This window comes from Macrobrachium rosenbergii, chromosome 18, assembly GCF_040412425.1.
Source record: "Macrobrachium rosenbergii isolate ZJJX-2024 chromosome 18, ASM4041242v1, whole genome shotgun sequence".
In the NCBI taxonomy this organism is placed as follows: domain Eukaryota; kingdom Metazoa; phylum Arthropoda; class Malacostraca; order Decapoda; family Palaemonidae; genus Macrobrachium; species Macrobrachium rosenbergii.
In genome coordinates, this window is record NC_089758.1 from 27,448,163 (window position 1) to 27,474,233 (window position 26,071).

The following is a 26,071-nucleotide window of genomic DNA, read 5'->3' on the forward strand; positions in this document are numbered from 1 at the left end:
TTTATATTGTGCTGCGGGGTTGAGCCGTCAGTGCACCTCATGCGGTGCTCTGTAGGCATTCCTGAAGGTTCTTGCAGCGTCCCTTCTCCCCCTAGCTGCAACCCCTTTCATTCCAGTTGCTGTACCTCCGTTCATATTCGCTTTCTTCCATCTTGCTATCCTTAACCCTCTCCTAACAATTGTTTCATAGCGTAACTGCGAAGTTTTCCTCCTGTTACGCCTTTCAGACCTCTCTCCTCTCAATTTCCTTTTCAGCGCTGAATGGTCTCATAGGTCCCAGTGCTTGGCCTTTGGCCAACATTTAATATTCTATTCTATTTATATTATGAGACATTTAGACACCTCTGAAGTGGAAGTTTGTAGCTTTGAGACCTATTTATTTCTATTCAATGTGTTGCCAGGTAATAGGTTTGCGTGAACTGTAGCTATGTATTTCAACGATACGCCTTTGAACCTTTTTTTCCAGGGAGATATTAAAGCTTTTATCTTATAGACAAGGATTTCCATGGAAAGTGATGTTCACAATGCAATGGATGTAATTTTCTGAATTCTGAAGATTTCATTTTTGTAGCCTGGCTACCTATCGGAAAGAAATTTGCAAGCTGTTGCCCGGTAGGTTGCTAGTACACGATAAAGAAAACCTAAGACTCGCTGGCCGCGTGTCAAGTACAAAACCTGCCAATTTATTTCAAGTTTGTATGTTACATTTTCAGTTTTTAAAAAGAACTGAATGCTTCCATTGTGTAAGCAAGGTTGCCCAGTGTCTCTCTTGCGAAGATATTTCTCCGCTAGACAAGGTTCATGATTGAGACTTAACCGTAACTTGAGTTATTGAGTTATAGGCTACTCTCTCTCTCTAGCATGAGGTCATAAATAAATGAATTAATAAATAAATTAAGTAAGCTTTGATGTACCTGTTTTTAAGTAGCAAGTGAATCATCGCTTATGTAGTTAAAGACCAACACCACTTTATGTTCTGTTACAGACCAATTTAGAACAATTTGGCTGTTCAACTCCTCTATCTGGAGTTTTTTTTACTTTCCCAGATACAGATGACTCGTCATCAGATTTCACTCCATATGCTCGCACGTAATTTTTGTATGAGATATGGAACTTCTTTCTTTGTTATGTTTTGTAACATTTTTTATAAATATTTGACAACGAATCGTAGTTTATGCTCACAATATTATTTTCCCTCTCAGGTTTCCGGTTCTTCCTTTTGTTAATTTTATTTATTATTTTCCTTTTTCCTTGCCAGTAGATAACGCTGCGGGATATGTAGTGTAATAAGATTTGTTACTGCAGTACGTTTTATATGTTTGGCTTTAGAGGGATCGCAATGAAATGTAATATGAACTGCAAAGGCTAGAACTTTGGCGTTCGCTTTACTTATGAGAGAGAGAGAGAGAGAGAGAGAGAGAGAGAGAGAGAGAGAGAGAGAGAGAGAGAGAGAGGTTATAAACATATACACACGCACACACATATGCACTATATATATGTGTGTGTGTGTGTGTGTACATTGATTTGTAAAAAATCTATGCCAAGACTATCACCTTTTCCATTTTCTGTTAAGCCTTACATCACCTGCATATTATAGTATCTTATTTTTAAGACCAGCTCATACATACACACATGTGTACACACCTAGGCAGACACCTTCTCGTTCTGACTTATAAAATAAGTCAAAATTGCTAAAGATAGTTTCAAGTGCGTTTGTGAGCATGCATATACTGCACATGCGTTCTCTAAGCGCGCGCGCACGCACAAACGCACACTAACAGAACGCACCCCTCTACGAGAAAAAAAGCAAATGTTTCTCGTACCAGAACGCAGCCAGCCAGTCTGTCTAGCTGTCACTTAGAACAATCCTGCCTGATGTTATCACTTCAGAATTGTTTACTACCATAACGGTCAATGGTAGGGAACAAGGAAGGACTGGAGGGTTGGAGGGGGTGGGGGAAGGGGTAGATAAATGAAGTAAATAAAGAATAGAGAAACAAGAATTTCAAATTTAGAGGGAGCCTTACGCTGCCTCTTTTATGGGAGTCAAGTTTCTCTCTCTGTGTCTATTTCAGCACGTGGCTGATGAAGACTTATGATTTGAGCTGTTAGGGGAAAGTGATTGCGTCAGTTACCTTTATAAAATGATCGGTGCTATGAGGGATTTCGAGGCTACCTTGTCATAGCTTAGTTCTTTAGTTGTGCCTATTTTAGTGGTGGGAAAATTACGTATATTGGAGTGAAAGAAGAATGATATAGAATATTAACTCTGCCCTTTTATTGATAATAAAAAATTAATTACAAAAAGTTTTGATTGTTGTCACGGATATCACGGATACCATGGTGTATGTATGTATATATATATATATATATTATATATGTATATATATACATATATATGTATATACATACATACATACATGAATGTATACATATACGCATATATATATATATATACATACATATATATATATATATATATATATATATATATATATATATATGTGTGTACGTATGTATGTATATATGCATGCATGTATGTATGAATGTACGAATGCGTGTGTGTGTGGAGTTAATGTTTCTTACTTATCATGTTATATATGTTCTGTATTCTGCGAAATATTTCTTCAAACTGTTGTTCATAATAACGTTTGCTTTGTTCTTACAAATGGCAGTATTTTTTCACTAGTTTCATGAGAACCAAGGCGTCCAGAAGACATATTATGTGCCACATTAATAATTATGTCTTTAATAGGTTTTGTTGTTACTATTATAGTAATACTATAGCATCCCATTCATCTTTTGCAACTGAACCCCAAAAACTTCATTGTTTACCATTGGCCCTAAATCGCGATGACGTCACTCATTAACTTAAAGAATAAGTCATTACAGTTTCACTCACGATCGCGAATAAGACGCACCTTTCTCTCCTCACTCAGGATGACGAGAAGAGCCTCATCGGTTACTCATCCTCCGCCAGAACGGACGACTTCTCCGAGAGCGAGAAAAGCGGAAACGGCTACCAGAGCGGAGGCAACAAGAGCTACACCAGCTTCACTAGCCACACTAGCCAGACGAGCTACACCGCTAGCCAGTACGCTAGCAAGCGCAGCAGCATGTGGAGCGCCAAAAGCAGCACTACAGGTTCGTTCGAAGTAAACTAACTCTGGTCTGTTCTTGCGGGAGCTGACGGTAAACATCCCGCAACCGATGTCACCGAGGTGCTGATCTTGCCTCTGATTGGCTGATGGTTTTGAATCTTGACCAATGGTGGGTGCTTCAGCCAATCAGGAATAGAATCGATGATATCGGTTGTGGATATTTAGCGTCACCTAAATAAATCTTTCTTTGTTTATATGAGAATAACAGGCCTATTTCTTTTCAGTTATTCAGACTTAACCATGTAGAATGGTCGTGTTATAATTACTAGAAATGTGCATTATAAATAAAAAAAAAAACGACAATCGTTATTGAAAATTACGCCTCAATAAATCAGTTAACTTCCTATCAATGAAAATATCAATTTGCAGAATTTAAATAAGACCCAGTATACTTTAATATCTTTGGTAATTTTTTTCGGTAATCTCCAAGATTACTTCTTGTGAAATTCTGAGTACTTGTGTTGAATTTTATGAGCAATGTCCATGGCTCGTATATATTTATATATGTGTCACTCCGATGTCATCAAGATCAACCTCAGCGAGTTTTTTTTTTTTTTTAAATGTCGAAGACGAATGATCGAGTTTATTTAATCTAGTGGAATTGTAAATGGTTAATGTCGAATTTCTTAGAGCCTTTTCGAGAATATTATAGTTGCTTGTGGTGCTACAATAAGCGCTACGTTAGAATAGGCCTACGTGTAGCAATTACCTAAAGCAGAGACGCTAATAATAGCCTTCGAGAATTTCTTAGAGCCTTTTACTTGTGTAACCTCAGTAAGCGCTACGTAAGAGTATACGCCTACACGTAGCAATTACCTAAAGCACAGACGCTAATAACAGCCTTTGAAAAATGGAAATGGTCATTCGCACGAAGCAATAACGAAATAGAAATCTCAAATATCGCGCCATTTACATTCCTCCTCCTCCTCCGCACGTTAAGACCGCCATTAAAGCCCTTATCACACACATCTTTATATTCTAAAAATGAATTTCCCCTCGGAGGTTCTTCAGGACTCTCCGAAGACTTACGCAGCGACGCCAGATTAACGCCAATAAATCACTGGGCTTGTCTCGTAAAGATCGGCCTAATGGGATCTCTTTGACATTCTCGTTCTCTCTCCTGTTCATCTTACGTTCCCTTCATTAGCGGGTTATATCTGTTTAATGGATTCGTCTCTTCTTGATGCGTCGGCTGAAGTTCGTTAGTTATTATCATCCCCTTAAATTAATAAAAAAAAACATAATAGAATAGAGTATAGAATTTACGCCAAAGGCCAAGCACTGGGACCTACAAGGTCACTCAGCGCTGAAACGGAAATTGACAGTAAAAAGTTTGAAAGGTGTAACGGGAGGAAAACATCGCTGTTGCACTGTTCGTCAGTTGTTAGGAGAGGGTGGAAAGTAAGACGGGAAAGAGAGAATATGAAAGGAGGGACGATAAAAGGAATGAAAGGGGTTGCAGATAGTGGCCGAAGGCCCGCTGCAATAAATAGTAAGTAATGCGTACAGTGCACCGCATGAGGTGCACTGACGGCGTTACCCCTCTTCGGGTAAAAAAAAAAAAGAGCATAATTCGCTCTAGAATAATACTCATTCAAGAGTCCGACCTACGCCATCAAAGAAGAACGTATCCAACATGGCCCTTTCCACGGTCGCGGAAGAAAAACGCCTGTGTGAGCTGAGAGCTGCTGAAATCTAATTTCCGTTTCTGGCATGCGATGGTACGGCTCCCCTCGCAGCATTCATGCGTTACTTGATTATGGAAGGAATAACAAGTGACGGGTCTTAGAGCACATCACTTTTTCCCCCCCTCTTTCTCTGTTTGGGAAAAGGGTGAGACGTGTCCGGAATTACACGAGTGTGTGAAGGTCCTAGCGAATGTACTGTTTCTGAATTAGTAAGGAGGCGATGCTTTTACTTGCCTTCTACACTCATTTGCGTCTGAAATACCCTTTTTTTTTTTTCCTCTTGTCAGATATTTCGGGGGTGTTGCATTTTCATAGAAAACTTGTTGTGGGATATCATAACGTAATTGTTTAGATTGATTCCGACTGAAGGAATCATGTTTGCAGATTTAAATCATCGTGAACTACATTCAGAATGAAATACCAATACTAAGTGACCCATGGGAGCGTTCCATTCTTTCGCTTCGATGGACATTAAAGAAAGCGCAAGAGAAGAGACTGGATGCGGTAGAGATGAAAATGCTCAGGTGGATGTGTGGAGTAACAAAAATGGACAAAGTAAAAAAAATGAACGAATAAGAGGAACTACTAAAGTCGTAGAACTATCAAAGAAGGCCCAGGAAAGAAGACTGCAGTGGTATGGCCATGTGGTGAGAAGGGGTGAGACATACGTGGGGAGGAGAGTGATGAGATGGAGGTGCCTGGTGGTCTGAGAGCGAGAGGAAGATCGAGGGAGCGAAGGTGGATGGGTGTATTTAGAGAAGACCTGAGAGACAAACAATTGTCAGAGGACGATGCGTTTGACCGAGCCAGTTGGAGGAGGAGAGCTGTCAGAAACATCGACCTCACATAGTAGTAGGAAAAGATTCAGAGAAAGAAGAAGACATTACTCATAAGAGAGGTGCCAGAACAGGAGATATTCTGTGTAGGTTAACCAAAGGAAAGCACCCCCTTTCGTTGTAATGAATAATACACTTCAAGCTGTTGATGCGGAGGCATCTGAATTTCAAGGAGTCTGAAGGCGCATTTACTAATGATAATTATAAATGTTACTAAATCTGACTTACTGCTATGATTCACTCTCTAAATTCCTTATAGAATACAATAAAATATAGAATTTAGGCCAAGGGCCAAGCTCTGGAATCTCTGACGTCATTCAGCTCTGAGACGGAAATTGACAGCAAAAAGATGCACTGTGAATCAATTGTTAGGAGAGGGTGGAAAGTAAGATGGGAGAAAGAGAATGTGAACGGAGGTACATTAAAGGGAACAAAGGGGGTTGCAGCTAGTGGCCGAAGGGACGCTGCAAAGAACCTGAAGTAATGCCTCCAGTGCACCGCAGGAAATACACTGAAGGCACTACTTTCCTACGGGGCTGAGTTCCCTATATCCTCTAGTCTACTGAAAGAGGTGCAGTAGGCAAAGATATCCATAGCTTCCCGTCGCAAAATAACAAAGGTAATTTCTTGTATATCTTTTATAATCATTTCCCTTTACGTTAAAGACGAGTGAGTTCGTAACTACGTAGTTATGCAGAACCTGCCATTAGATTACAAAATATAAATGTATATGCATATAGTACTGAGTAAGTATAACCCTACGTAAAGGCTATGCATTTACGAAACATATTTCAATGCAAGTATACATGTAAGAGAGAGAGAGAGAGAGAGAGAGAGAGAGAGAGAGAGAGAGAGAGAGAGAGAATACCTTGCCCCTAATTCCACTCATAAGGCTTCATTCACTACAAGTATTTCATTATCCTCTGCTGTAATTGTCAGGCACGAAATCTAGAGTGATTCTGAGTAATGGTTCCATTAGGTAATAGTGGTAACTTTCATAACTTGCTGTATGCAACTGGCACATACGTAATTCATACGTACCGACCGCCATAGACATCTCCGTATTGTGCGTTTGTGCATGAGTATGCATCCAGAAATGTGCTTTGGGTGTTTGATAATGAACATTTGCAGGGATACTACCTTTATTAATATTGACACAGTTTAATGGATGATGTAACTGTATATTATATATATAACTATGATACATATATATATATATATATATATATATGTATATATATATATATATATATATATATATATATATATATATATATATATATATATATATATATATACATTATTCCATGCATAATATTGCAAGAATCGTACACAAAACACTTTCCAGTCTGATCATCATTTATATGATTTTTATTTTACAGTTCATTCATATATAAAACATCGCAAAGATCTTACTTGAAACTGTCAATTGATTTTAATCTTCAGTATCATCTGTACGCGGTACAGTCATGCGACACTAGAAAAATTGCGCAGAACTTCGTATGAAGTGTATACTCGAAGTTTTCAATCGAGTTAAATCGTTAATTTGATCGAGACGAAGATAGTAGGTCACGGGTGACCTGCGTCAGTTTCTGTGCTGTCACTCAAGAGCCTCCGAGGAAGAAGAAGAAGAGGAAGAAGAAGAAGAAGAAGAAGAAGAAGAGGGAGTCACCTGGAGGGAGAACGCGCTAATTGGTCAAAGGAAACTTGGCCTCAGATGATGATGTGTTAGTCCAGGCATGGTCGCCTTCATCTTCAGCAGCATCCTCAGAGCAGGATCGGATTACACTTCCAAAAGTCGACCCACCTCTTCGGCAACTCGGGCCGGAACCCCGTTAGATTTTGCCGAGTTCATTATGAAGCCCGAGAAGCGCGCGAAGTTCATATGTATCAGTTTTTTTTTTTTTTTTGGTCAAGAGTCGGCGAATAGAAGTGTTTGGTTCGCGTTCTGAAATCGGATCACGTTGGCTGCAAGTTGCTGGTTTCTGGTGGATAGGATTATCCGCCGGGAAGTTGCCGCTGAGTACTGACCCGGTAGCAGATGGTAAGAAAGAAAGATCAGTGCAACCTGGCAGCAGTATTACTTGGTGGTTGAGGAAGCCCATGCCTTTTAATGTTTAAAATATATATATATATATATATATATATATATATATATATATATATATATATATATATATATATATATATATATATATATATGTATGTATATATACACACATAATAAGTATATATATATATATATATATATATATATATATATATATATATATATATATATATATATATATATATATATATATATATATATATATAAATATACATACAGACATATATGTGAATATACGTACATATATATATTGTCCAGCAATTAAACAGTTACTCGGAATAAAAGCAAGAAAAAAAAAAGTAAAGAAACTTGTCGAAACGACGAGAAATAATGAAATAATGACAGCATTATCCTTGGCTCTCAACTCGTGATATTTTCTATGTAATCGCGAGCTAACAAAAAAAAAATTCTGTCTAACGTCATGGCCGAAAAGAATTTATATTGCCCGAGGGACAGTCTCAAAATTCGTTTTGGAAGCTCAATGTTTAAACATCAGCGGAAAAATACCAGTAGTTATAAATTCTCTCTGAGCAACTTGAGCTTCTTGTATCGTATATAAGGCGATGCATTACTGTGCAAGAGCCCAGAGATGAAGCGAAGTGAAATTCTTGGAAAAATGAGTGTTTTTTTTTTTTTTTTTTTTTGTCAAGGTAGCTTTCAGAAATTTCGTGCTTGTTTTTTTTTTGTGGACGAGTTTGAAGGTACTTACTTTTATGCAGAGCATATGCATACAGTAATTATGTATGCAACCATGCGCACATGCGCACACAAGAAGATAATTTTATATATATATATATATATATATATATATATATATATATATATATATATATATATATATATATATATATATATATATATATATATATATATATACTGTGTGTGTGTGTGTGTGTGTGTGTGGTGTGAAAAGTTCCACAAGCAAAGAACGCACACATCAAAACAAAACACTGCGTTATTCGACTTTCCTGTAGATTTGCATCATCACGTTTTACTTCCAATCACATTTCTCGCTGCGGGGCGGCTGAAGGGTACTAAGGCAGCTCTACTGTATAAACGGGAAGCCTATTAGCAATTCGCGCTGCGTTGTTTGCCAGAATGAAATCCCGATCAGTATTCGCTTTTTTCCCTCAGCTAGCATTGTAAAGGAATTCCGGCGGAGTGTGCTGTAACAAAGGGTTAACAAAAGGTTAATTCAGGCGAGATGACGGTAATGGCTCCACCGACACACATCCTGAATTTGAAATTATCCTCTGGAACGAGCTTCTACAGACTTTTAGACTTGTACAGACACACAAAGATGAGGAAATACATACGCATTCATGAGCGTCGTAACTGAACATTCAAGGGATCTCGACAAAACTCTCTGGGCAGTATCGCGGATGGTAGAACATTATCCTGTAACTGAACCGGTATCTTTCAAAAAAAGAAGTTACAAGAACTGTATTTGTAGTTTAAAATTGAGATACAGTAAGTTTCTCTTCTATAGCAACTGATATCTGGAAAATACCTTAGTTTCGGCAGCTGTATAGACCAATTCCACATGAACATTTTAAATTGCTTTTACCTAGAAATTCGTCTGGGTTGTACGACGATTACCAAACATTTATTTACCAGTAAAACGACTTAACAATCGATAAATCCATTCACCAACTTATTCAAACGCCGAATTTGCGATTGATTTAAAGTTCGTAAAATGAGCTATCATTGTTCAGCGCACAGTTCAGCTATCAATGTTCTATACATGATTGAAAACTGTTTGTATGATGCCCTGTCTTGAGCTATATCTTTGGGTTATGAGTTAAAAACTTACATGAAACATGGTTTCTGTTTACTAGCCTTGGAACTAGACTGCCAAATCCAAAGCATTTTGAAATATTAAAATAGGTAGCATGCGTAATTGATTTGTTATGATTTCTTCGTGAGGTTTAAAATGATACAACTATCCCTACATTTCAGCATCTCGAAGAGACGCCGAAACATTTCAGACACTCAGAGGTCTTGCAAAACTCTACGGTTATAACACGCCACTTTTAATTTTGACACTGGACTTAATATTTTTCGAAACTCGAAACTATTAGTACCATCTCCAGACTGTGTTATGTCACCTTGGAATATTTCAGCTCTTTATCTTTAACCGTTTACGATTTGCTGTGGTTTAACTGAGATTATAGTTTTTATGATATACACAGGTAAGCTGCGCAATTTAGCGAGGTTTCGGATCCAAATTGGCGTTTATTATTTGTATATTTTTCATATCACTCGTTCGACAAATTCAATTTACTTAGCATGTTTAGCTCCTTTGGTATTTCCGGAAGGATAGTTAAGCAAACGTTCTGAAAACACATTTAGTAAAATATGATTTTTGTTCTCTCCCCACGTCAGCGTCTTACACGTCTTGTAAACAAAAGGCTAGCAAGGTCATCTCTTTCTATTCTAAAGCTTTGGAACGGGACTTACAGAGAACTGTTAAGCAAGAACTGCCATAAGAATGTAATCCTGACTTATTTGAAACAAAATTATTCTTAAAAGAAAGATAAAATAATGAAAACACCTGGCCAGTCAATGGGGCATAGGCCTAGTGTTCGCTTGGCCAAGCTTCCTTTCCTTGTTGTTACCATTCCTAGAAGCTATATTTTTCTCTTTGGCATGATAACATTTACCAAAGGGAAATATTTTTCATATGTTCGAAAGCAAGTAATACTGAAATTAATTAATAATTGGTATGATCATGCCAAGGTAAAAATAGCCTTTGAGAATGGTAACAACAAGGTTAAGAAGTTTGGCCAAGCGAACGCTAGGCCTATGCCAATTGATTGGGCAGGTATTTTTTTATTGTTTGTCTTTCTGTTATGAAAAATTTCCTTTCAAATATGTCAAGATTACATTCTTGTGGTAGTTCTTCTTTAACAGTTCTCTCGAAGTCTCGTTCCAAAGCTTTACAATACAAAGAAAGGGGTAGTTTACTGGCATAGGTCTAGCCTAGGCTACCAATTATGAGACATATCTTTGATTAAAACATAAATTAAACCAAGATTTGTTACACATATGAAAAAATAGCACTATTTTTACTCTGAATCGAATAATAGAAGTTGTACGGTTAGTTTACGGCGTCCTGAAATACTCGCGCCAAATGTGGCGTTTCGGAATTTCGTTGACAGACCACGTTTGATAAACTGTATTTTGTTAAACACCTCTAACGGTGCCTTAACCTGTCTAAAACTGAGTGGTTGATAGCACGGACAATATCCTACAGGCCTACCTACTGCAAAAAACCATTAATGTCTGACAAAGTACAGCGAGTGTCCTGATGCATCACAGTAACTGGTTCAACAGACGAGACTTGTTGACACAACCAGTTACCTATAGGCCTAGACCTACTTACTACTAAACATTTTTAATGAAGACCAAGATTTTTTCACTTTATATTATTTTGTATATATAAGATTAATAAGTTCTGATTTCAAAACCGAAGTCGCAGCTACAATTATGTGCCAAAATAACAAGCTGAAAATATATGACAGGTTAACAGAGATAGCGTCGTATCTACTGCTAACGAAACATTTCTCTGACCAGGACAAAACTGTGAGTGAATAAACTTCAGTACTCTTTGTTTACCTGTGAAATGTTATTCCATCTTCTCTTGAAGAATTCATGCACCGTTTCGGCAATTGTAAGCTGCGCAACGTACCATTACGAAGATAATGAACGAAGAAAGAGCAGAACACACTATTCACGCTTCGCACCCTAAGCTACGTAGTACTATAAAAATAGTAAACAGATAACATCTCCAGTTTATTAACTTTCTATGGTTTATACAAAGACGTAGCAAGCATACCCATGAATTTAAAATAGCGTAACACCAAAAGCATCTCGTAGATTAAACAAGATCACACTCGTAGTTCACAATTCTTCGAAATAAAAAAGGACGTGAAAGACAAGACCCAAATGTAATCTAAAGAAGTAGGTAGGGTAGGCTGAGAACCTCACTCGATTTCTTTTATTTTCTTTCCTTTTTTCTTTTTATTCCAGGAAAATACGAATTATGGATGCCAAGAAGCAGAACTGACAGCTGTGGCAGCACGGGCAGCGGCAGCAGTGACGAGGTGGGTTAGACATTGATTGAGTTATGTGAGAATTTAGTTGGTTTTCGAACGACTGATTTTGGATGTCCTCTATTTTTGCTATCTCTATGTTGTGGGGACGGTTTGACTGGTGGCTGCATTTCCTTACTGTCTGGATGCTGTATTGTAAACATGACTGATAAGAAGCCTACTTTTAAACAGGTTTATAGTCACCTGAAAGGCGAAAAACATAATACGCGCATGCGTAAAACGGTGCTACTTTGGCTTGTTGTCGACGCATCACCTCCGAGGTGCTAGTACTCAAGAAGTATGTTCAACGTCTCCTCTCTTTTTTTATGTAAATTTCTTTCATGTGGCTTTACAGTAGCTTTTTATTAGTTTTATCTTATCTCGTTTATTATGTTTTTTTTTCGGGCTTACGTTCTTTTGCGCCTCATGTCGACAGGCCTGAATCAAATGTGATTCTCGCCGTCACTGATCTCATCCTTACTTATTTTCTGAATTCTCTTATTCTCCGCTGCTAGATGTTCTAACAGCTCTTTTCTCTAAGTAACATTCCGGACACTTCTTTTATTAAAAAGAAAATTACTAGTACTACCTGTCAGATCACCACTTCCAATAAAAATCAACCTAAGTCTAAATTTTAATAGTGTAAACCCACTCTGTTCTTCCTCTATCAATCCTTCTGTCATCGGATTTACTGCCTCAATGGAAATTCCAGGCTGCTATTCCCGCTAAGCTTTGGCAAATCTCCTTGGTACTTTTCCGTTCCTTAGTCCTATAACTCTCCGTCTATCAAAAGGTAAGTCTCCACGGTTAAGCCTGGGCTAGATAAAAGCACTGAGTTAACTCACTTTCTCGACCCGTGGTAAAAAGAAGAAGAAAAAAACTCATGTTCTTTGTTTGCTATTTAATTTAAATACGACATTCCTTATTCTCCAGTGAAGTCTGACCTATTAGGCCTACCTTATTCATCTTCCTCTTCTTCTTGTTCTTGTTCTTCTTTAATCCACGAAATCGATACAAAAGTTAATGACAGAGCTCTCCATGAATTAAAGATAACTGCAGGCTTCACTTGCCAACATGACATCCTTCCCGGGACAGTAAGTGATGCTGCCTCGATCCAGCCATGATAAGTTTCGCCGTTTTTGTGAGATTTTGTTTCAAATGGAAATTCGCTGGTTGGGTCCCAACCAACGGGGAGAGAGAGAGAGAGAGAGAGAGAGAGAGAGAGAGAGAGAGAGAGAGAGTTATTGCACATGGAGGTGTGAGGTTTCATAGGAAACTCACACACGCTGAAAGCGATGTGGGGTGACTCGAGTTAATTGAGGAGAAACTACTGTTGCTAAGAGACAGATTGGAAATAGTGGCTAGGGGCTGTGTATTGGTATGGATTTGAAACATACTTTTTTTTTTTTAGTTTTCTGTGAAAGAAAACTATTGTGCCGACTTTGTCTGTCCGTCCGCACTTTTTCTGTCCGCCCTCAGATCTTAAAAACTACTGAGCTTAGAGGGCTGCGAATTGGTACGTTGATCATCCACCCTCCAATCATCAAACATACCAAATTGCAGCCCTCTAGCCTCCTCGGTAGTTTTTATTTTATTCAAGGTTAAAATTAGCAATAATCGTGTGTCTAGCAACGATATAGGACAGACCACCAGCGGGCCGTGGTTAAAGTTTCATGGACCGCGGCTCATACGGTATTATGCCGAGACCACCGAAAGATAGATCTATTTTCGGTGGCTTTAATCACAGAAAACTCGGTTGCGCCGAAGAAATTTCGGCGCATTTTTTACATATATTTATGTATTACAAGTATATATGTATGTATCTATGTATATATACGTACAGTGTATATATATATATATATGTATATATACAAACATACATACTGAATATATATATATATATATATATATATATATATATATATTTAAAGTGTCGTCACTATAATCAATTTGTTTGCTTAATTTTAATTACACTAAACTTTAATTTGAAAATACGTATATAGAATTATAGTTTGCTAATATGATAAGTTTGTTTTAAATGAATTTCTAACAACGCTAAGCCTCCATTTTCCAATTCCATATCTTGACTTCCTATTAATTCGTTTCAGTAACCACATGAATATCATACATGCAACGCATTACAGTGAAGAACAATGAACGAAAGTAATTCAGCCAAGTCATTCTTATAAGTACTTATTCAATATTCTTTCTTTGCGTTTCTTTGTCTCTGTTTGGTTTGGTTTGAATGCTTGCTTTTTTATCTCCTTCTTCTTCTTATTCTTCTTATTATTCTTCTTCTTCTTCTCCTTCTTATTATTATTATTATCCTTCTTCTTCTTCTTCAGCTCTTCAGTCGGTCGAGCAGTTCCTCGAAATCGACGCACTGCCATGACATCATCACTGAGGCTCCGGGTGATCGCCAGGCTTTGTTCAAACTCACGATGGCTTCCATCCTCTCGCTCGTCTTCATGGTAAGGGTGAACCAGATTAGTTTACAGTGTTACAATGACGCTTCTTTCTTGTATAGTATGTTATAATGACACTTGCCTCTGTGTTGCTATGCCACAGTGTTACTTCTATCTGTGTATGCTAGCAGGTAGGCCATAGCGACACTTCCTCTGTGTATGCTAGACCATAGCCACTGTGTATGCTAGACCATAGCCACAGTGACGCTTGTGATATAGTGACACTTTCTCTGTGTATGCTAGGCCGTAGTGACACTTATGACATAGTGAAGAAGCCAGGTTGATAAAATTAAAATTTCCACTTAACTATGATTTCCTCCATAAATAAAATCAATCTTAAGTGAAAAACTATCCTATATATATATATATATATATATATATATATATATATATATATATATATATATATATATATATATGCTAGAAGGGAGGTTGATAAAAGCAAGTGAAACACTTTTCACTTAATTATAATATTCCCCTTAAATGAAATCTATCTTAAGTGTAAAAAAAATATCACAATGCTGAAGAGAAAAAAATAAATAACCTCTAGAAGCTTTACGCTACAATCTCATCTAGGAAATAATCTATTTTAACTTTATACTTGGAATTCGCATGAAAAGGAAGGAATTCCATCTAGATGGAACACGAGGTTTTACAGAGAATTCCGTACTGCCCAAATGACCACAACGAGGGTAGTGAAATTTGATTAAATTTCTCTTCATTTAAATAAAAGTTGTTTTTTTTTAAGTGGTTTCATAACGCGATTTTCAGTTACATACAACGGGCACTTGATTATTATTATTATTATTATTATTATTATTATTATTATTATTATTATTATTATTATTATTATTATTATTATTGAAATAAAATAAAAAAGTAAAATTATTATTATTATTATTATTATTATTATTATTATTATTATTATTATTATTATTATTATTATATTGAAATAAACAAAATAAAAAAGAAAAGTAAAATTAAGATTATTATTATTATTATTATTATTATTATTATTATTATTATTATTATTATTATCACTATTATCATTATTGAAATAAACAAAATAACAAAAGTAAAATTATTATTATTATTATCATTATTATTATTATTAAAAATCCATTGTCATAAATTACATTACTTGCAAAATTTATAAACGCAGCTTATTGATATAATTGAGGATTTTTAATAACCAACGATTCAATCCCGGCAACGTGAAATCGATTATTATTATTATTATTATTATTATTATTATTATTATTATTATTATTATTATTATTATTATTATTTGGGACCTTTACTGTTATTGGTATTCACTTATATCCATAACTTTTGGCGTGTCCATTTAATGAGAGACCATTAGATTAAGGAAGACCTTTATCCTTTATTATTATATGAATTTATTTGCACGAAGATTAACCGGTGTCAAAGCCGTCATAAATATACTTAAGGATTTTTGTTAAGGACAATGAAAATCTAAATTCCCTTTAAGCATCTTAAGGAGAGAGGATTTGCTAAAAGGTAAAAAAAGGTCGTAAGCCACAGACACTTGCCAGAGTAACATCATCTCTATTGTCGATTGCTTTAACGCCCAGTTTGCTGTGTCCTCACAGAAATCTTGAGTCTATCCTGAGTGGGTGAAAAATGAAAGTATATCAAGCAGTTTAACTTTTTTCAGGTGTTATCATATCGCCTCTATGAAGGAGTGTATTAAGTGTCTTTTCAATCTACGAATGTCTGTTCCAGGAATGAATTCCAGTGTGATATGTACTGGCCTGTTAATCCACTAAATGGATACAGGAAAGAATTAGGAAAAGGTCAGAAGGCATTCGCAGTAATTGACCATCAACGGCTTTGAGTTACACAAGTTCTCCATCGGAATTCAAGTCCAAAAATGCCGAATATTCAGCATCATTCTCGACATCGTAAACCACGATTTGCGTCATAGATTTACTGTACAGTAATTTGTCGTACGTTGACAGCAATGTAGAAGCCGATCCCGTTTTATCCCTAATCGTATAAATTTCGCTTTACTGATGAAATGGGCATTTTTTATTTATGAAAAGCGATTGCATGAAGAGGTAATGTTATAAGCTTTTGGAAAATATATGTTTCACGGGGAAAAAATTAAAATGCTTTGCATTTCTCATTTTTTATCTTGCTATTGTCAATCTGCATTTAAGACTTGTTTGAAAGGTACCTCGTTGTTGCCTTGTTGTACAACATAGGTTTTGTCGTTGTGTTAATTAATCTGCAGATAATAGTGATTCAACGAAGACTGATTTTTTCTTTAAAATTATACAATATATTTAGTGATTTTTTCTTAAAAATTTTATACAATATATTTAGTGATTTTTTCTTTAAAATTATACAATATATTTAGCATTTCATCATAAATATATATTAGTTGTTCTGTGAAGCAGCTGCCTCATTTACGATTGCGTCCAGATAACAGACAGCCCCGTAGGGGGGTACTGTTGTCAGTGCATCTCATGCGGTGCACTGCAGGCATTACTTAAGGTTCTTTGCAGCGTCCCTTCGGCCACTAGCTACAACCCCTTTTGTTCCCTTTAATGTACCTCCGTTCACATTCTCTTTCTCCCATCTTACTTTCCACCATCTCCTAACAACTGATTCGTAGTGCAACTGCTTTGAGGTTTTCCTCCTGTTACCCCTTTCAAACCTTTTCCTGTCAATTTCCGTTCCAGCGCTGAATGACCTCATTGGTCCCAGTGCTTGGCCCTGGCATAAATTCTATATTCAGTTCAATTCATTTCAACAACAGACAAAGGGAACCTTTTCCCGAATCTTTGACAGGAAAACATTAGCTTTAACGGTTGAAAGGTAATTAACCTTTTTATGTTTTGAGATGATAGCGTTTTTAAATTTCAATATGCAAATATGAACTCTTGATATTTTAAAGAGAAGACGCAGTACTACTGGCATTTAGGATATGATATGATTTGATCAAGAGTATCAAAGGTTTCAAGATCCAGTAATGAGGTTATCAGACACAGAAAAGAGCCCATATTTTCGATGGCGAAACGATGCTGTATAATAAAGCGAAGGTTTTTCTATTTAATTATAAGGTATCAGTACTTTTAAGCGCGTTTGGAGCGTTTAAGTTTACATAATGATTCGATCTTTCGATTTGCGTAAATGAGAGTTATTGCATCCTCAATGTCAATTCGCCCCGTAGGGGAGGTAGTGCCGTCAGTGCACCTCGTGTGGTGCACTGTAGGCATTGCTTAAGGTTCTTTGCAGCGTTCCTTGCACCCCTAGCTGCAACCCCTTTCATTCCTTTTGCTGTACCTCCGTTCATATTCTCTTTCTTCCATCTCGCTCTCCACCTTCTTCTAACAACTGTTTCATAGTGCAACTGATTTGAGGTTTTCCTCCTGTTACACCTCTCAAATTTTTCTAATCTCAGTTTGCCCTTCAGCGCCGAATGACCTCGTAGGTCCCAGCGCTTGGCCTTTGGCCTAAATTCTATATTCCTTCCTTTTTTGTCAATGAAAATGAGATTTGAAAATGAGTTTTTATGGAAGGCCATCTAGACAGTCGGCTTGATGCTTTTCTATAGCCAACGCCAGAAGAAAATGCGAAATATAGAGAGAGAATGGAAGAGTTGGCCTTAACTACGAAGGAACAGACAGTATTTCAAGCCTCTCAAAACGAGGAAGGTTATGGGAGGCTGAATTGGAATTGGAATATGGAATTTAGGCCAAAGGCCAAGCGCTGGGACCTATGAGGTCGTTCAACGCTGAAAGGGAAATCGATAGTAAGATTTGAAAGGTGTAACGGAAGGAAAACCTCGCAGTTGCACTATGCAACAATTGATCGAGAGGTTGGAAAGTCAGATGGAAGAAAGAGAATATGAACGGAGGTACAGTAAAAAGGAATGAATGAGGTTGCAGCTAGGGGCCGAAGGGACGCTGCAAAGAACCTTAAGTAATGCCGACAGTGCACCGCGTGAGGTGCACTGACGGCACTATTCCCCCTACGGGGATGGGGGGCTGAAGATTTCTTAGGAATCTGTTCTGCGAGAAATCTGACGCGAGGAAGAACTGAAGGTAGTTCTGAACGACGAAGGGTAGATTCTAATTCAGTAAAGTGAACACCAATTTCCCTTCGCTTTCTCACCACTCGACTCGTATCATTCCCCTGAATCCTTTCTTACCCAACACCTCATAAATACTTGAAACAAGTTTCCTTCGATTACTTAAAAACACTCCTGGATCTCTTTGGCCAGAATGAAAATATCAGAATTAGAAAAAAGTGCGACAAGGGAAAATCTGCCGGTGGATCGTATGACGTCTGGCGAAGGGAAAATTATCGAGTTTTGCTGACGTCGTATCTCTGTGCTGGCACAAGGCCGCCTTATCTTGAGGACAATCATTTTTAGTCTAGGTCATTTTTCACTTGATCAAGGTGTTAACAAAGCCTTCCGCGATAGAATTAGGCAACTTTTCTCTTTTTCGTGACGTCATAGTCAAGGTCTGCTCGTTTGGCGCTGACGCGAGGTGGAAGAATCTGCTTCAGTTTTAATGATTCAGAAGCTTGAGCCGAGATTTGTAAAACTTAAAGGGGTTCTTGTTAAAATTCCTAGATAGTTAAAAGATAACGAAGCTCCCTTTATTCTCAAGTTGTAAGAAAACTCACTGGATATAATACAATTCGATGATAAATTTGCGGGCTTTCGAATTCCGTGTTTATCCGGCGTTCACGTGACGGACGAGGAATCAATAATTTTTTGCTGATTCAGGGGTCGCTATCGAATCAAGTTCCTGAGTGTCGGTTTGCGTTGCCTGCTGAGCGAGTTAGAATCTTAATCAGTAGTTTGACAGTCGTTAGTCATCAAGAATTTGGTTCTCGTAGATATATTTTCTTTTAAAATATAATGAAACTAAGATACAAAAGACTGCCTTTAGAAAAAGTAAGTTACCCAAAATTTAAATGAGAAAGCGAACCTATTCAGACAGGTAATAGTATATACGAACACTTCGAAATTTTGAAGTGGCAGTATTGCTAGTTACAAAATTCATTACTAATGATTTTAAAGGATATAAAGATTAATTTTTAAGGAAATCTGGGCTGAGTTAAAGGGTTCAAAATGATTTCAAACGGTTGTTAACATTGATTCTAAAGGAAGTGAAGATTCCACTGAAGGTATTAAGATTGATTTTTAAGGATACTCGGATCTTTAACCCGGCATGAATCCACCTTTGCGGCGTGTTTAGTACAAGCCCGTTGGGGATTACCGTAAAAACATAAACAAAAGACTGTAAATATCATAAAGATAATGACCCCCAAGAAATATTAGTCCTAGATAACGACCCCCGGAAACCCTTGGAGGGCACTATCTAGGAAAAATCCGGGTATTTTAAGTTACTAGGATTGATTTTAAAGGGCATAAAAACCTTATCAACACTGCTTAGAAAAGCACTCCGGTCAAAGGAAATACTGGCTTTGAAGTATTTCGGAGTACCAGAGGTGACGGCGCTATAACGCAAGGTGTATACCTGAATAATTACGAGTTTTGTAAGGTTCCTGCGCTTATCTTTTTAATTTTATTTTGTTCCATTACTTAAGGGTAATGAACTTTTACATATTAGGTTTGTTACAGCATTCACGTCATTTAGTTAGTCTTCTGAAATAGGAATTCTCTAATTGCCTTCCTGATATATACATACATATATATATATATGTATATATATATATATATACACATGTATATATATATATGTATACATATTTATTTATGTATGTATATATTATATATGTATATAATATATATACATATATATATATATATATATATATATATATATATATATATATATATATATATATATATATATATATATATATTATATCGAAATTCATGAAAACTGTGACAGCACCGCCAGAGTCCTAAAACTGAAATGAGTACAGCATAGAGCCGTATGTGTAATTCTATTTCTTTTGATTAATTCCAGTCATGTAGTGATGTTATATTCTAACGTTCAGTGAAGGATACGAGCTCTCTATCATTGGTGTACTACTGTAATTATTGAAGGCTTTATGAAGGTCTGTCTCGTTCTTTAGATATGAAGATGAATCAAAAGTTTTTCTATCCCAATTTTGAAATCTTCGGGAGTTTAGCGTATTTCTATAAATATACCAGGATTTAATAAACTAGAAAGGCTTTATTATTATTATTATTATTATTATTATTATTATTATTATTATTTTTATTATTATTATTATTATTATTATTATTTTTAGTAGTAGTAGTAGTAGTAGTAGTAGTAGTAGTAGTAGCAGTAGCAGTAGTAGGAGTACCTTTCACCATATGCCATGTCGGAAGGCTCTGACTTTATTATTATTATTATTATTATGTCTCTTCCACCTTCGCGTTTGGATATTGATCATATTCAACTTACATAAGCCTGTGACTGGTCACATAAGCTGACACGCGCTCCAATTTGACTTTAAAAAAAAATTAATATACCTTGTCACGTACAGCTATGGTAATGAAAATGGATAACGATTCTTGCGTCCAGCCTGGCACTGTGCAATGACGCTCAGGAGCTCAGAGATATAGCTCCATCATAAATGATTAATATTCCAAATATTGAACTACATCCGCTAGACCGAGCTACCTACGTTATTTCATCAGCTAATTATTATCCAAACTATTGTTTCTCATCTTTAATTGTTAATATAGAGATGATGCATAAATGGTAGGAGTCTTGAAGGCAAATTTTTTTTATTACAAAATTTACATAGTAATTTTTGTTAAGCTACGGCCTTGAGGAATTTAACTTTTTTTTTTTTAAGCCGTATTGAAAGATGACTCAGAATCTGTAATGTTTAGATGATTAGATCTATCTCTCTCTCTCTCTCTCTCTCTCTCTCTCTCTCTCTCTCTCTCTCTCTCTCTCTCTCTCTCTCTCTCTCTCTCTGTGTGGGAGAAACTACCTGCAGGTAAAACTAACCGTTCAGAATACGTAACCGTGAGATCTATGGAAATGTGATATGGAGTTTATTAATGTTGGGAATTAATAATCATAATTATAGATACCTGTAATCAAAGTCTTCTTAACTTTATTATTACCAAAACACAGAAAGAGACTTGGTTTGTACAGATAACACTGATGATGAACATAGTATATATATTATTAATTCAGGACTTTTATCAAGAGATCATGGCTTGGCGACAAATACCCTCCTGACATTGCATTAGACGTTTGCCCTAACTTATATTATGAAGAAACTGTCATTAAAAGTCTGGTTCGAGTTTCGAATTCCTCCCAGTTTCTCTATTACAGCCTGTTAATTGTGTTGCAGTGTTACAGCCTCTTTTGTTATCATCGTTTCATCTCTGATATTGAGTGATTCTCTCTTTTATCATCGGCTTTCTGCGCTCATTTCCTCATTCCACGACTGAGCGTCGTCCAAATAAAATGCCTCACAATATTTTCGTGGGGTCGCTTGTTGAGTGATGGTATGCTGATAACGCCAATGAATTTAGCATCCATTGCATTTTGAAGATGGGGGTAGAAGAAGGAAATAAATTTTATACGGGCGAATTAGTTTTCTGAAAACAAAACTATTGTGCCGACTCTGTCTGTCCGTCCGCACTTTTTCTGTCCGCACTTTTTTCTGTCCGCACTTTTTCTGTCAGCCCTCATATCTTAAAAACTACTGAGGCTAGAGGGCTGCAAATTGGTATGTTGATTATCCACCCTCCAGTCATCAAACATACCAAATTGCAGCCCTCTAGCCTTAATAGTTTTTATTTTATTCAAGGTTAAAGTTAGCCATAATCATGCCTCTGGCAACGATACAGGATATGCCACCACCGGGCCGTTGTTAAAGTTTCACGGGCCGCGGCTCATACAGCATTATACCGAGACCACCGAAAAATAGATCTATTTTCGGTGGCCTTGATTGTACGCTGTAGCGGCTGTACAGAAACTCGTATTTCGCCGAAGTTTATTGTCAATATTGTGTTATTGTTAGTGCTTAGCATTTGTACCTGATGTTCACATATTTAAAGAAATCCTCTTTTCCTGCTATGCTTTTCTAGTCATCGTTTAAATAAGTATTTCTTTTCAAGTAGGTTCTCTCGTCAAAAAAAAAAAAAAAAAAAACAACAACAAGAAGCATCTCTCTCTCTCTCTCTCTGTGTATGCCATTGGAATTTCCAGTCCATTTTCTTACTCTCCCTTTTCATCTAGTTATCATTTAAAGAATTTCCGCCTCTTGCGAACCGGGTTTCCCTGGGAAAGATTGCATCACCGCTTTGGCATTCGCGAAATGCCTTCTCCGAATCCCAGACGAAAGTCCATTAGCTTCGCTGAGGGAGACAGTAATCACGCTCCTTCTTCTCCTCCTTTGATTTCAATGGCCCCCCTTTTTTCCCCCAGCTCTCGGGACGTAGAGTCGGTTCTTGGTAATTCTGGGAGATATGTATAGAGAGAGAGAGAGAGAGTTTATTTCTCGGGATATCATAAATGATCATCATTTTTTCTTCCGTTTCCGCGCTCATATCGCAATGGAAGAGGGATGGCAGTCAAAGTGTTCTGCTAATAGTAAGCAAATTCGGCTCGCGGGCGAGCGAGCGAGTTGGAAGAATGTTTCAGCAACGACGGAGACAAGGTTTTTTTTTTATCGTTGTTGCAACTGAGGTTTTGATTTCAGTTACATATCTCTCCCTCCGCTTCCTTTAAAATGACCAATATTTTCCTCTTTAACGCGTAAAAAGGCTTTTTTAGTTTTTCTTTAATTTATTGAAAAAATGAGGAAAAAGAAAAGAAAAAAAAAAACAAACACAAAAAGTAAACAAGGCAAAAGAACCGGATGATGCCCGAAGATGAAAGGGGTTTCTTCGTATTGTCAACATTGTCTTATTTCTCTTTGCACCATTCACTGTGGTTTGCATTACAGTACAACACCAACAGTCTGTCCTAGATAGGAACGCATATCGAGTCGAGGTCTTAAAGATCTTCTAGCAACATTCTAATAGGGAAGAGAGAGAGAGAGAGAGAGTGAGAGTTTTCGAGAAAATAAGTTCCCTTCTCTCCTTTTAGTTTTCTGTAAATGAAAACTATTGTGCCGGCTTTGTCTGTCCGTCCGCACTTTTTCTGTTTGAACTTTTTCCGTCCGCCCTCGGATCTTAAAAACTACTGAGGCTAGAGGGCTGCAAATTGGTACGTTGATCATCCACCCTCCAATCATCAAACATGCCAAATTGCAGCCCTCTAGCCTCAGTAGTTTTTATTTTATTTAAGGTTAAAGGTAGCCTTAATCGTGTTCTGGCAACGCAACAACACAGGCCACCAAGGCCGGCTGATAGTTTCATGGGCCGCGGCTCACACAGTATTATACCGAGACCACCGAAAGATAGATCTATTTTCGGTGGCCTTAATTATACGCCGTACAGAAAACTCGATTGCACCGAAGAAACTTCGGCGCACTTATTTACTTGTTTTTTTCGCGTCTGGGTCCAACAATTTTCGAAACTCTGAAGGACTTTAATAAAAGGGTTAAAGGAGTTGTACTTCTTCTTTTACGTAAGCTTGAGAGTAAAGAGAAGTTTAGGCGGTATTAAATATTCAGTGTTCGCTTTTCTTGGTATCTTCGTCCGCCACAGAATACACAGAATACGCCGGGAAAAGTATACTTTGAAATATGAGATAAAATTTATGGTTTTCGTGTTATGCTTTTATCTACCACCCTCAAAAAGTTTTTTTTTGTGTGTGTGTGTGTGTGTGTGAGAGAGAGAGAGGGGGGGGGGATTTACTAAGATAACGCAATTTGCATGATAGTAAAAAAATATTGAATAGAGAGAGAGAGAGAGAGAGAGATTTACTAAGATAACGCAATTTGTATGATAGTAAAAAAATATTAGAGAGAGAGAGAGAGAGAGAGAGAGAGAGAGAGAGAGAGAGAGAGAGAGAGAGAGAGAGAGAGATTTACTAAGATAACGCGGTTTGCATGATAGTACAAAAACATTAGAGAGAGAGAGAGAGAGAGAGAGAGAGAGAGAGAGAGAGAGAGAGAGAGAGAGAGAGATTTAAAAAGATAAGAATTGTCATACAACTTTCACACAATCCATAAATGCCCATAAATACTTTCATGCCATTTGATAGTAACATTGATATAAAAGTGGTAAGACTCAACAAACAGATTAGTAATGAAGAGAGAGAGAGAGAGAGAGAGAGAGAGAGAGAGAGAGAGAGAGAGAGAATATCGACTGCCTTTGCCCAAGTGGACATTATTGGATCATGTCCTAGATATCTCGTGGATGAGCCGTTCCATCGGTTTACTTAATCCAGCTGCCGGATTTTAATCTTATATTTGTTGTCGTGAATTTACTGATATTTCTTTAAGGTAAGAAGATATTTGTCACCTTGGAAGCAGTTTTTCCATTGCGTGTTTAAAATATTTTTGAGGGACATTGATGAGTATATGTATATATGATTATATATATTTATATATATATATATATATATATATATATATATATATATATATATATATATATATATATATATATATATAAAAGAAGAAATGAGCTCGTGTCATTGCATGAACGTGATAAGGTATCTGGGCGGAGGCAAACTTAATCAGAGACTATCTTTTTTTCATTAACCATAAAATATTCCTCATCGTTGCTCTGAAATAATCTCCGCTGTTCATCTAAAGTCCCCTCCTCTGTTACCCTGTTGCATTCCCGTATCTGGTTTATCAGTTTGTTTGCGTGCCAAGTTATACTTTTGTTTAGAACACCATTTGTGTTTTATAATTCGTTGTGGCCTTTTTTTTTAATCAGTTTTCTGTAAAAGAATACTATTGCGCCGGCTGTGTCTGTCCGTCCGCACTTCATTCTGTCCGCACTTTTTCTGTCCGCCCTCACATCTCAAAAACTACTGAGGCTAGAGGGCTGCAAATTGGTATGTTGATCAGCCACCCTCCAGTGATCAAACATATCAGATTGCAGCCCTCTAGCCTCAGTAGTTTTTATTTTATTTAAGGTTAAAGTTAGCCATAATCGCGCTTCTGGCAACGATATAGGATAAGCCACCACCGGGCATTGGTTAAAGATTCATGGGCCGAGGCTCATACAGCATTATACCGAGACGACCGAAAGATAGATCTATTTTCAGTGGCCTTGATTGTACGCTGTACAGGAAACTCGATTGCGTCGAAGAAACTTCGGCGCATTTTTTACTTGTTTATTCAATCAGTTTTCTGTTTGGCGATTACGCATATTTTGTAGAATTCTCGGATTATTTTTCATAAGTTTGACCAGTTACATGAACGAGAAAAATGGTAATGCTGGTTTTGTTCTGATTTTAATGTCTTAATGTAAAAAAAAAATAATATTGCGTTATCAGTTAAGAATGAAAACAAATATACATTCGTAAGCGTACTCAAGAAGTTTTGGGATTAAAGCTTCCATTGAGAAGAATCAGAGCTTCCAGGAAGTAGAATCATGGCTTTCAGTGAGTAGAATCAAAGCTTCCAGTAAAAAGAAGCAAAGCTTCCAGTGAAAAAGCAAAGCCTCCAGTGAGACGAATCAAAGCTTCCAGTAAGATGAATCAAAGCTTCCAGTGAAAAAGGCAAAGCTTCCAGTGAGAAGAATCAAAGCTTCCATTGAAAAGAAGCAAAGCTTCCAGTGAAAAGAAGCAACGCTTCCAGTGAAAATAAGCAAAGCTTCCAGTGAA

General features: G+C 37.0%; 2 protein-coding genes across 3 annotated transcripts in view; one reads left to right on the forward strand and one right to left on the reverse strand.

Annotated features, from left to right (window-relative positions):
• LOC136848226 (titin homolog) overlaps positions 1 to 11,831 on the reverse strand; it is an 89,229-nt gene extending 77,398 nt beyond the window's left edge. Inside the window, exon 1 of the mRNA XM_067120574.1 lies at positions 11,414 to 11,831. The gene's annotated coding sequence lies outside the window, so the exon portion shown is untranslated. The remainder of the gene's footprint in view (positions 1 to 11,413) is intronic.
• Positions 1 to 26,071, forward strand: part of LOC136848229 (proton-coupled zinc antiporter SLC30A2-like) — a 79,819-nt gene that overhangs the window by 22,535 nt on the left and 31,213 nt on the right. For both annotated transcript variants that reach the window (XM_067120581.1, XM_067120582.1), the window contains exons 3-5: positions 2,940 to 3,144; positions 11,828 to 11,901; positions 14,235 to 14,360. In XM_067120581.1, the coding sequence (XP_066976682.1) occupies positions 2,940 to 3,144; positions 11,828 to 11,901; positions 14,235 to 14,360 (405 nt within the window). The remainder of the gene's footprint in view (positions 1 to 2,939; positions 3,145 to 11,827; positions 11,902 to 14,234; positions 14,361 to 26,071) is intronic.